At 49.1% G+C, this 12075-nt stretch overlaps 1 protein-coding gene across 1 annotated transcript; it reads left to right on the top strand.

Annotated features, from left to right (window-relative positions):
• Positions 1–835: 835 nt before the first annotated feature.
• On the top strand, positions 836–10633 carry LOC127532780 (lymphokine-activated killer T-cell-originated protein kinase homolog). The gene is made up of 4 exons (XM_051944820.1): positions 836–994; positions 8163–8329; positions 10223–10352; positions 10493–10633. The coding sequence occupies exons 1-4, from the start codon at positions 856–858 to the stop codon at positions 10504–10506; spliced, it is 450 nt and encodes a 149-aa protein (XP_051800780.1). The 5' UTR covers positions 836–855; the 3' UTR covers positions 10507–10633.
• The last annotated feature ends 1442 nt before the right edge of the window (positions 10634–12075 follow it).

The following is a 12075-nucleotide window of genomic DNA, read 5'->3' as shown; positions in this document are numbered from 1 at the left end:
GTTTGTCTATAATTTTTTTTCGGATGTCCTGGGACAATTCTCTCCTTCGCTTTCTGTTGTCCATGTTCAGTGTGGTACACACCTTTTCACCAAACAGCAGGGTGACTACTTGTCTGCCTTTAAATAGGTAGACTGACTGATTATGAGTTTGGAAACACCTGTGATGTCAATTAAATGACACACCTGAGTTAATCATGTCACTCTGGTCAAATAGTTTTCAATCTTTTATAGAGGTACCATCATTTTTGTCCAGGCCTGTTTCATTAGTTTGTTTTTTTTAAATAATTATGTTAATCAACAATTCAAAAGTAATGGCTGTTTTTGATTATTTAATTTTCAATAAATTTTTATTTATTGTTACTTTTGTGAGTTTCAAGTGATTTCAGTGAGAATTGTGGGTTTTTCCTTCTTTAACTGAGGGGTACCAACAATTTTGTCCACGTGTGTAAAACTAACGATTTTAGGACGCTTCTTTTAGCTTTGAGGAACTGCTTTACTATTTTTACTACTTCGTGCAATTTATCAAACCAAATGTTCAAGCAAATTTCTCCCATATCAATCAAAAATTAAAATATTTGTTAGTTGCAGCCGGCCAGGATGGGACAATGAATGAACTGTGGGCATTTACAATAAAGCAATCATCAAATTAACAACAAAATAATCAGCTTTTAAAATTGATCGTGTGCAACTTTAGCTTTGGTATACCTTTGAAAATCCATCTACAATTTGTTTAAAAGTGCTATATTTTTTTTCAAGCTGCAGCATATGCTGATTTTGATGTTTGTTTGTGTGTGCCTGTATTAGTAATAATGCAACGCACCTTGACACGGGGTTATTGATCAATTTCATCCTAGGATGGAAAAGCTGAATGCGTCACCTTGGGCTGTTAAGAAGATCAACAGTAAATGTGCAGCCAAACAGGTGGCTGTTTACCAGCAGCGCCTCAATGAGGAGGCGGAAGTCCTGAAGGGAATCAATCACCCAAACATTGTTGGTAAGACGAGACTCCATATGATGAAGTTCTTTCTCTACCCTTTTACACTGGGAAGTTATTACTTAGCAAAAAAAGAAACATGGAAATGTGGAGCAAGAAGGACAATCAGGAGAATGTTTAATGAAGCTAGCTAAAAATCTGCCATTTTGAATAAATGAGCTGGTGGTCAGCTGGTTCTGCAAACACTTGGATTACCGTCAGCTATGATTTTCAATTAGATGTGACGCTGTCCGGACCGTGAGTAGCGACAGTAAAAGTGATATTTTGCCAGATTAAATGGAAACAATATGTTGCTATCAGAAGACAAGAATCAGATGTAGAAACTCCTGAAATCATTTCTGTTTGTTAAAGTAAGGCCAAGACATGAACAGGTGTGGGATATATTAAGGTTCTTTAGTGTAAAACTAAGTGACGTCTGATTCCAAGATAGAAATGACCCAAGAGAAGAAGAGAAAAGTAACCAGTGCCTGATGAAGTCTGTCTGACTGAAATGTTGCATTTCTAATGTTAAGTGTTGTAATATTTCACAGTACCTGAGCTGCAGTTATGAAATAAGAATGTAAAAGCATCAACACTTAAACATCCTGTAGAGAATGGAATAATCTGAAATCAAATAAATTGTGTCTTATTATCTGTATGTATTCATTTATTGATAAACTCTCCCTCTATTTATAAGAAGCTGTATTTTAAAACCAAATGACACGTTTGTGGCGATGGGCGTGGGAGAGCTCAGCTGCAGGAGAGAGAGGTGTGGAGGGGTGCGTGGAGGCAGTGTCAAGGTAATTGACACAGGTGGTGGTAATCGGCTGACCTGATTATCTCCGCAGTAGCAGCCGGAGCGGAGGATAAAAAGTCGGGCAGACAGAGATGAGAGGAGCAGCGGAGAGACAGTGGAAGCTGCGTGGACTGAGTGACAGTGGAGGCTGCGTGGACTGGGTGACAGCGGAGGCTGCGTACCGGACTGTGGTATACATTGAATCGTGAAGTAATAAACAATATTCCCTCGACAACCAAGGCGTGTGTGTGTATTGAGTGGACCCACGGACAGCGAACTTGTCACATTGGCGCCCAACCGGCACTTGATACACGGGGATGTCTGCGCCTCCGGCGGAGCCGGTGCAGCCCGTGGCTGTGCTGGCCCAGATGCTCCGGGACTTGGCGGCAATGCACGCCGACCAGGCAGCGGCGAATCGGCGGCACCTGGAGGCGCTGCACCAACAGACGGAGAGGCAGACCCGCGTCTTGGAGCAGCTGTTGTCTCGACCGGGGGGATCGCCGGGCTCCTCCTCCTCCTCCTCCATCTCCGGGCTGTCTCTGCAAAGGATGACGGCGGAGGATGACCCGCAGTCGTTTTTGGACATGTTCCAGGCCACGGCGGTGGCGTGTGGATGGCCGCAGGCGGAGTGGGCGGTGCGGCTGCTTCCCCTACTGACGGGGGAGGCCCAGACGGCAGCGATCAGCCTGCCGGCGGCGGCCCGGAGGAATTTCGCTGATGTCAGGAAGGCGGTGCTGGACAGGACGGGCCTCTCGCCTGAGGACCACCGGCGCCGTTTCCGGGGCGCTCGGCTGGGGGCGGGCGACCGCTCGTTTGTGTTTGCCCAGCAGGTGAAGGACGCGGCAACCAGGTGGCTGCTGCCGGGGGAGACCGCGGAGGAGAGTCGGCTTCTGGAGAAGATTGTGGTGGAGCAGTTCATCGAGGGTTTGCCAGGGGAGACGAGCAACTGGGTGAGGTATCATCGCCCGGCCGATCTGAGGGCAGCAGTGACGCTGGCCGAGGATCACCTGGCGGTCCAGTCGGGAGGCCAAGGACGGGCACCTCCCGGAATGCGACCGACACCAGCGCCACGCAGGAAAACCCTGGCTGCGCTGACATCGGCGCCACGTTCACTGACGCCTCCGGTTCCGGTGCCCCGTACTAACCTCTCTTTTGCTTCTCTTCCACACCAGGCTCCGGCTGCTGCTGACGCTGTTTCCAACCCACCGGGGGCTCCTCAAACGTCAGGACAGGAGTGCTGGCGGTGTGGGCAGCCTGGCCACTTCCGACGGGAGTGTCCGCTCATGGAGGTCGGCCAGGTGGTTCGGGTTGCCGGCACGCCAGCACCCTCTCCCGGTCCGGGAGGGACATACAGCGTTCCGGTAAGGATCCAGGGGGGTGTACATCGGGCTATGGTGGATTTGGGCTGTGGACAGTCCCTGATTCACCAAAACCTGGTTCGACCCGGGGCATTGGTGGAGGCATCCTGGGTGAGGATAAGGTGTGTACATGGGGATGTTCACAAATATCCTGTTGTGCCAGTGGAAGTTAGATTCAAGGGAAAAAAGCATATCATCAAGGCCGCGGTTAGCTCCCGCCTTACGCACCCCCTTATTTTGGGTACGGATTGGCCTGGGTTCCAGGGGGCAGTGGGGAAATGTGTGGGAGTGCGTTCACGAGCGGTAGGGACGTGTGATATGTGTGCTGTGCTCAGTGGTGATGCGAGGTTGTCCGACACTGCAGACGGGGAGGGGGATCCCGAGGGGCCTCGTCAGGAGGCTCCGCGGGTTCCTGTCATACACCCCATGGAAGATCTTCCTCTGGAACAGTCTCGGGATGACACACTGCGCTCAGCTTTCGACCAAGTGATAAAGATTGATGGTCAGTTGGTGCACCCGGGCACAGCACCTGCATATCCACACTTTTCATTAATCAGAGACAGATTATACAGAGTGACTCGTGACACTCAGACGCAGAATATAGCCACCCAATTGTTGGTGCCAAGGGGCCGCCGGGAAACAGTTTTCCAGGCGGCACATTTCAACCCAATGGCTGGTCACATGGGGTATGAAAAAACACTCGACCGGGTCATGGCCCGATTCTATTGGCCTGGCATTCGGGAAGACGTACGCCGGTGGTGTGCGTCTTGTCCTGAATGCCAGTTGGTTAACCAACCGGCCATCCCACGGCCGCCTTTGCACCCATTACCATTGATAGAGGTTCCATTTGAAAGAATTGGTATGGACCTCATCGGGCCATTTCACCGGAGCGCACGAGGATATCGGTTTGTGTTAGTCCTAGTGGATTACGCAACACGATATCCCGAAGCAGTGCCGTTGCGCACCATCTCTGCAAAGAGTGTTGCACAAGCACTGTTTCAGGTCATCTCCCGAGTTGGAATCCCCAAAGAGATTCTGACTGACCAGGGCACCTCGTTTATGTCACGAACACTTCGGGAACTTTACGAATTATTGGGCATCAAGTCTATTCGGACAAGTGTGTACCACCCACAGACCGATGGTCTGGTGGAGCGTCTGAATAAGACCTTGAAGAACATGATTCGTAAGTTCATTCACGAGGAGAGCAGCAATTGGGATAAATGGCTGGACCCTCTGTTGTTTGCAGTGCGGGAGGTGCCCCAGGCCTCCACGGGATTTTCTCCCTTTGAACTGCTGTTTGGCAGGAAGCCACGTGGGGTTTTGGACCTGGTTAAAGAAAACTGGGAGGAAGGTCCAAGCCCAAGTAAGAATGAAATACAGTACGTCCTGGACCTTAGAGCAAAACTCCAATCACTGGGACAGCTTTCACGTGAGAATTTGCTCAAGGCCCAGGAACGACAACAACGCCTGTACAACAGAGGGGCAAAGCTCAGACAATTTTCACCGGGAGAAAAAGTACTTGTATTACTTCCATCTTCTAGCTCGAAATTACTCGCCAAGTGGCAAGGGCCCTTCGTGGTCACACGACGAGTAGGGGAGGTGGATTATGAGGTGGCACGCTCTGACAGGGGAGAAGCAACACAGGTTTACCACCTCAACCTCCTAAAAGCATGGAGAGAGGCGGAGTCGGCTTCTTTGGTGACTGTAGTTGAAGAGAGAGACGAGTTAGGGCCTGAGGTTCCAAAGCCGGGCAATTCCACCTCACTCCCCGTTGAAAACCACCTCTCGCAGTCCCAAAAAGCCGACATTGCCATGTTGCAGGAGCGGTTTGCTGACGTGTTTTCCCCCCTGCCAGGGCGTACAGACCTCATACAGCACCACATCGAGACCCCCCGAGGCGTGAGGGTTTTTTCACGACCTTACAGACTGCCTGAACATAAGAGAAAATTAGTTCAGAAGGAATTGAAAGCAATGCTAGAGATGGGAGTGATAGAAGAGTCAAACAGTGCCTGGTGTAGCCCCATTGTTCTTGTCGTCAAGAAGGATGGGTCTATACGGTTCTGTGTGGACTACCGCAGGGTGAATGACGTGTCACGATTTGATGCCTATCCCATGCCAAGGGTCGACGAGCTCCTGGATCGGCTGGGCACTGCGCGTTTCTTCACCACACTGGATTTGACCAAGGGCTACTGGCAGATTCCCCTGTCACCGGAGTCCAAGGAAAAAACGGCCTTCTCCACTCCGTACGGTTTGTACCAATTCGTGACGCTTCCGTTCGGGTTGTTCGGAGCCCCAGCCACGTTCCAGCGTCTCATGGACAAGGTGCTGCGGCCGCACGCAGCATATGCGGCCGCCTACCTGGATGATGTTATCATCCATAGTAACAGCTGGGCGGCGCATGTGCGGCAGGTGGCCGCGGTGCTGGAGTCCTTGAGACAGGCGGGGCTGACGGCCAACCCGAAGAAGTGCGCGGTTGGACGGAGGGAGGTACGGTATCTGGGTCACCACTTGGGCGGCGGGCAGGTGCACCCACAGGTGGATAAGACAGCAGCGATCGCAGCCTGTCCGCAGCCCAAGTCCAAAAAAGAGGTACGGCGGTTCCTGGGGCTGGCGGGCTACTATCAGCGGTTCATACCTAAATTCTCGGACCTGGCCAGCCCCTTGACCGACCTGACCCGGAAGAGTGCCTCAGATCCGGTCCAGTGGACGGAGCAGTGCCAGCGGGCGTTTGAGAGAATAAAGCAGGCCCTCTGTGGGGAGCCACTCCTCTACACACCTAACTTCTCTCTCCCTTTTTTCCTGCAGACTGATGCGTCGAACAGAGGGCTGGGGGCCGTTTTGTCCCAGCAGGTGCAGGGCGTCGACCGCCCTGTAGTTTACATCAGCCGCAAGTTGTCTGAGAGGGAGGCTCGCTACAGCACGGTAGAGAAAGAGTGCCTGGCAATCAGGTGAGCGGTCGGGGCCCTGCGCTACTACCTCCTGGGACGCCCATTCACCCTCTGTTCGGACCACGCCCCTCTCCAATGGCTCCATCGCATGAAGGATACCAACGCCCGAATCACACGGTGGTATCTAGCTCTACAGCCTTTTAAGTTCACAGTGATTCATAGGCCGGGGGCGCAGATGGCCGTGGCTGACTTCCTCTCCCGCTCCTTGGAGCCGGTGGGGGAGTTGGTTAGGCCGGATGGCTCCCCGGCCTAAGTCGGGCGGTGGGGATATGTGGCGATGGGCGTGGGAGAGCTCAGCTGCAGGAGAGAGAGGTGTGGAGGCAGCGTCAAGGTAATTGACACAGGTGGTGGTAATCGGCTGACCTGATTATCTCCGCAGTAGCAGCCGGAGCGGAGGATAAAAGTCGGGCAGACAGAGATGAGAGGAGCAGCGGAGAGACAGTGGAAGCTGCGTGGACTGAGTGACAGCGGAGGCTGCGTGGACTGAGTGACAGCGGAGGCTGCGTGGACTGAGTGACAGCGGAGGCTGCGTGGACTGAGTGACAGCGGAGGCTGCGTGGACTGAGTGACAGCGGAGGCTGCGTGGACTGAGTGACAGCGGAGGCTGCGTGGACTGAGTGACAGCGGAGGCTGCGTGGACTGGGTGACAGCGGAGGCTGCGTGGACTGGGTGACAGCGGAGGCTGCGTGGACTGGGTGACAGCGGAGGCTGCGTGGACTGAGTGACAGCGGAGGCTGCGTGGACTGGGTGACAGCGGAGGCTGCGTACCGGACTGTGGTATACATTGAATCGTGAAGTAATAAACAATATTCCCTCGACAACCAAGGCGTGTGTGTGTATTGAGTGGACCCACGGACAGCGAACTTGTCACAACGTTAAACCTGCAACAATAAATCTAAAAACAGTCACTCAATTGAACATGAGACCTTCAGGCAGTTTATGTAGAGAGCTTAACTAATTTTGGCCTTGTGCTGCAGGCCCCTAGCCTAGCCCTGCTAGACCCATGTTCTGAAGGCACAAGGGTCTAGGACCGCTTGACAGGGAGGGAGGCGGGCTAAAAGGTTGTCTTTCAAATCACTCTGCAGCAATTGGGTAGGTATACAACCAATCAGCGCAACGAATAGGCTGACGTAGTTCCTCGAGCGCCGGCGGATTGTGGCTAAGTCCCATTAGCTTCCCAACCAGCGGAGCCAACTGGTATATTAAGGATTTGCCATATCCCGTCGGCATAAGTCCACATACGTCTTTCTTCTCAATGAAACACTTCAGTGCCGTCCTTTGTTTATCTTTCAAGTTGAATTTTAGCTTCAAATCTTTAAGGGCTGTGGCCAAAGCCGAGTCGAAAGATAACTGTTTATTGTGCGCCGGTTGTTTCTGTCAGAATCGTCGCGCCTCTGTCGTAAATTAGTTATGCCCGCCTTCTGACTCTACACTTCATGGTGATTGGTCCGGCCAGTTTTAGGAGCATCCAGCCTCGAGCCTTATGGAGGGTAACTAGACCCACCCTGGCAGAGAATTAAATTCGTTGCTGTGGGTTGTCTAGCGCGGCTAGGCTAGCAGGCTCCTGAAGTCACCTTAAATATTATTTTTCCATGTCAAAATAGTATTATATTAAATTGTAAATTCCAGACTTAAATGTCCAAGAAAAGGTTAACTAGAGCAGCAAGTCGATGCTTTATTTTAGGTACGCACCGTAGACTGATTGTTGTCAAGGCATCCCAACATTTCACGTCTCATTACAGCAGGTAGTATAGTAACATAGTTGTATTTGACATTTTACTGGATCCCACAGTTCACTATCAACTTGTTTTTATTTTTTCATATGTTTCATCGGTTTTAAAATGTACAGAACAAAAAGTGGGCAAATTTGCAATTTAGATAAATTTGACAGCAAACGGCAAACTTCAAAGCAAGGGCTATTTTGTACGTTTTTGACATTCCTCACCAAGACGCATCTCATGTTGGCTGTTGTTATAAAATGTGACTTATTTCACATTGATTCCATTACATTCTGCCAAGGTCAATCAGCTTGTGATGCTGCGTTACATTTCTGGTGGTAATTCTGTGTTTCTTGCTTCAACATTAAGGTTTCCGTGCCTTTGCCACGGCTAAAGACGGCTCCAAATGTCTGGCCATGGAGTACGGAGGAGAGCAATCCCTCAATGATGTGATAGAGAAGAGGAAGGACAGTCTGAAGGCTTTCCCTGCCGCCAACATAGAGAAAGTGGCGCTGCATGTGGCCCGCAGCCTGCAGGTGATTCATCTACACACGTGGACAAAATTGTTGGTACCCCTCAGTTAAAGAAGGAAAAACCCACAATTCTCACTGAAATCACTTGAAACTCACAAAAGTAACAATAAATAAAAATTTATTGAAAATTAAATAATCAAAATCAGCCATCACTTTTGAATTGTTGATTAACATAATTATTTAAAAAAACAAACTAATGAAATAGGGCTGGACAAAATGATGGTACCCATAACTTAATATTTTGTTGCACAACCTTTTGAGGCAATCACTGCAATTAAACGATTTCTGTATTTGTCAATGAGCGTTCTGCAGCTGTCAACAGGTATTTTGGCCCACTCCTCATGAGCAAACAGCTCCAGTTGTCTCAGGTTTGATGGGTGTCTTCTCCAAATGGCATGTTTCAGCTCCTTCCACATATGTTCAATGGGATTCAGATCTGGGCTCATAGAAGGCCACTTTAGAATAGTCCAACGCTTTTCTCTCAGCCATTCTTGGGTGTTTTTGGCTGTGTGTTTTGGATCGTTGTCCTGTTGGAAGACCCATGACCTGCGACTGAGACCAAGCTTTCTGACACTAGGCAGCACATTTCTCTCCAGAATGCCTGATAGTCTTCAGATTTCATCCTACCTTGCACACTTTCAAGACACCCTGTGCCAGATGCAGCAAAGCAGCCCCAAAACATTACTGAGCCTCCTCCATGTTTCACCGTAGGGACAGTGTTCTTTTCTTCGTATGCTTGGTTTTTGAGTCTATGAACATAGAGTTGATGTGCCTTACCAAAAAGCTCCAGTTTGGTCTCATCTGTCCAAAGGACATTCTCCCAGAAGCTTTGTGGCTTGTCACATGCATTTTTGCAAATTCTAGTCTCGCTTTTTTATGAGTTTTTTTCAGCAGTGGTGTCCTCCTTGGTCGTCTCCCATGAAGTCCACTTTGGCTCAAACAACGACGAATGGTGCGATCTGACACTGATGTACCTTGGCCTTGGAGTTCACCTTTAATTTCTTTGGAGGTTGCTCTGGGCTCTTTGGATACAATTCCAACGATCCGTCTCTTCAATTTGTCATCAATTTTCCTCTTGCGGCCACGTCCAGGGAGGTTGGCTACTGTCCCGTGGGTCTTGAACTTCTGAATAATATGAGCCACTGTTGTCACAGGAACTTCAAGCTGTTTAGAGATGGTCTTATAGCCTTTACCTTTAAGATGTTTGTCTATAATTTTTTTTCGGATGTCCTGGGACAATTCTCTCCTTCGCTTTCTGTTGTCCATGTTCAGTGTGGTACACACCTTTTCACCAAACAGCAGGGTGACTACTTGTCTCCCTTTAAATAGGCAGACTGACTGATTATGAGTTTGGAAACACCTGTGATGTCAATTAAATGACACACCTGAGTTAATCATGTCACTCTGGTCAAATAGTTTTCAATCTTTTATAGAGGTACCATCATTTTTGTCCAGGCCTGTTTCATTAGTTTGTTTTTTTAAATAATTATGTTAATCAACAATTCAAAAGTAATGGCTGTTTTTGATTATTTAATTTTCAATAAATTTTTATTTATTGTTACTTTTGTGAGTTTCAAGTGATTTCAGTGAGAATTGTGGGTTTTTCCTTCTTTAACTGAGGGGTACCAACAATTTTGTCCACGTGTGTACCTGCTGCCAACGCATAGATTACATTGAATTAACGTCACACGTGTCGCTCTATGTATTGAAATTGTTGCTCAGCTTAAATTCAACTTTTAGTTTTAACTTCTTGACTTACAGATCAACGTATTTTGGTTTTTTTCCCCAAAACATTTTCATCTTCTGTCAGCATCTGCCATCTTCAAATTTGATTTAACAACATCAACACAAACGACTGTTGACGGGTGGGAATGCTGTGTTTGTTTGTCTTTACAGTATCTGCACAATGAGAAGAAGCTGCTGCACGGCGACATGAAGTCATGCAATGTGGTCATCAAAGGCAACTTTGAGACGGTGAAAATCTGTGACATCGGTGTTTCTCTGCAGCTGGATGAGAACATGAGAGGTGAGCTTGGTTTTTCAGTAATGAAAACAAGCGCTTAGCTTTGAGGTGGATATGCTTTTATTTTAAAAGTGCATTTATTGCATTTTCACAAATAGAATAAAATTTTCACAAATCAGAGACTATGTTTTATGAATCTACAGGCTCTGTAGAATAATTCAGTCCAGATTTGAAGAGTCTACGTGTAGCGGTTCTCGACCTGGACCTGGTCTAATGTGGTCTATATGCTGAAAAAACAGTAAAATGTGCATTTATTGCATTTTCACAAATAGAATAAAGTTTTCACAAATCAGAGACTGTGTTTTTATGAATCTACAGGCTCTGTAGAATAATTCAGTCTAAATTTGAAGAGTCTAAGTGTAGCGGTTCTCAAGCTGGACCTGGTCTAATGTGGTCTATATGCTGAAAAAACAGTAAAATGTGCATTTATTGCATTTTCACAAATAGAATAAAGTTTTCACAAATCAGAGACTATGTTTTTATGAATCTACAGGCTCTGTAGAATAATTCAGTCCAGATTTGAAGAGTCTACGTGTAGCGGTTCTCGACCTGGACCTGGTCTAATGTGGTCTATATGCTGAAAAAACAGTAAAATGTGCATTTACTGCATTTTCACAAATAGAATAAAGTTCCACAACAGACCTGGTAAACCCAAACGTGTAGTGCGGGTGAACTGGGAACGTCTGGCGGAGGACCCTGTCCGTAGGGTTTTCAACTCCCACCTCCGGAAGAGTTTCTCCTGCATCCCGGGGAGGTTGGGGACATGGATTCTGAGTGGTCCATGTTCAAAGCCTCCATTGCAGAAGCAGCTGTTAGGAGCTGTGGTCTGAAGGTCACTGGTGCCTGTCGCGGCGGCAATCCAAGGACCCGCTGGTGGACACCAGCGGTGAGGGAGGCCGTCAGGCTGAAAAAGGAGACTTATCGAGCCTGGTTGGCTCGGGGGTCTCCTGAAGCAGCTGACAGGTACCGGCTGGCCAAAAGGGCGGCAGCTGCGGCAGTGGTGGAAGCTAAAACTCGGGTGTGGGAGGAGTTCGGGGAGGCCATGGAGAAGGACTTTCGATCGACCTCGGGGAAGTTCTGGCAAACCATTCGACGCCTCAGGAAGGGGAAGCAGGGCTTCGCCCAGGCTGTGTATGGTCGGGGTGGAGAACTGTTGACCCGTACTGGGGATATCGTCGGGCGGTGGAAAGAGCACTTCGAGGAACTCCTTAACCCGGTAAACACGTCCTCTATGGAGGAGGCAGAGCCTGAAGACTCGGGGGTATCTGCGTCCATATCCGTGGCAGAGGTCGCCGAGGTAGTTAAAAAGCTCCTCGGTGGCAAGGCGCCAGGTGTGGACGAGATTCGCCCTGAGATGCTGAAGGCTCTGGACATTGTTGGACTGTCTTGGTTGACACGTCTATGCAATGTCGCGTGGGCATCGGGTACAGTACCTGGGGAGTGGCAGACCGGGGTGGTGGTCCCTATTTTTAAAAAGGGGGATCGGAGAGTGTGTGCCAACTACCGCGGTATCACACTTCTCAGCCTCCCGGGAAAGTTTACTCTAGGGTGCTGGAAGGGAGGATCCGACCGATAGTCGAACTCGGATTCAGGAGGAGCAATGCGGATTCCGTCCCGGTCGTGGAACAGCAGACCAGCTCTTTACCCTTGCGGAGCTGCTGAGGGGTCATGGGAGTATGACCTGCCAGTCTACATGTGCTTTGTAGATCTGGAGAAGGCCTACGAC

This window comes from Acanthochromis polyacanthus, unplaced genomic scaffold, assembly GCF_021347895.1.
Source record: "Acanthochromis polyacanthus isolate Apoly-LR-REF ecotype Palm Island unplaced genomic scaffold, KAUST_Apoly_ChrSc contig28, whole genome shotgun sequence".
Lineage (NCBI taxonomy): Eukaryota > Metazoa > Chordata > Actinopteri > Pomacentridae > Acanthochromis > Acanthochromis polyacanthus.
Note: the sequence above shows the minus strand (reverse complement) of the source record. Positions and strands in the feature narration are given on the sequence as shown.

Coding starts and splice junctions, on each gene's coding strand:
- LOC127532780 (XM_051944820.1), top strand. CDS start 856: ATGGAAAAGCTGAATGCGTCACCTTGGGCTGTTAAGAAGATCAACAGT. Junction 995..8,162: donor CAATCACCCAAACATTGTTG/GTAAGACGAGAC, acceptor TTCAACATTAAG/GTTTCCGTGCCTTTGCCACG. Junction 8,330..10,222: donor ATGTGGCCCGCAGCCTGCAG/GTGATTCATCTA, acceptor TTGTCTTTACAG/TATCTGCACAATGAGAAGAA.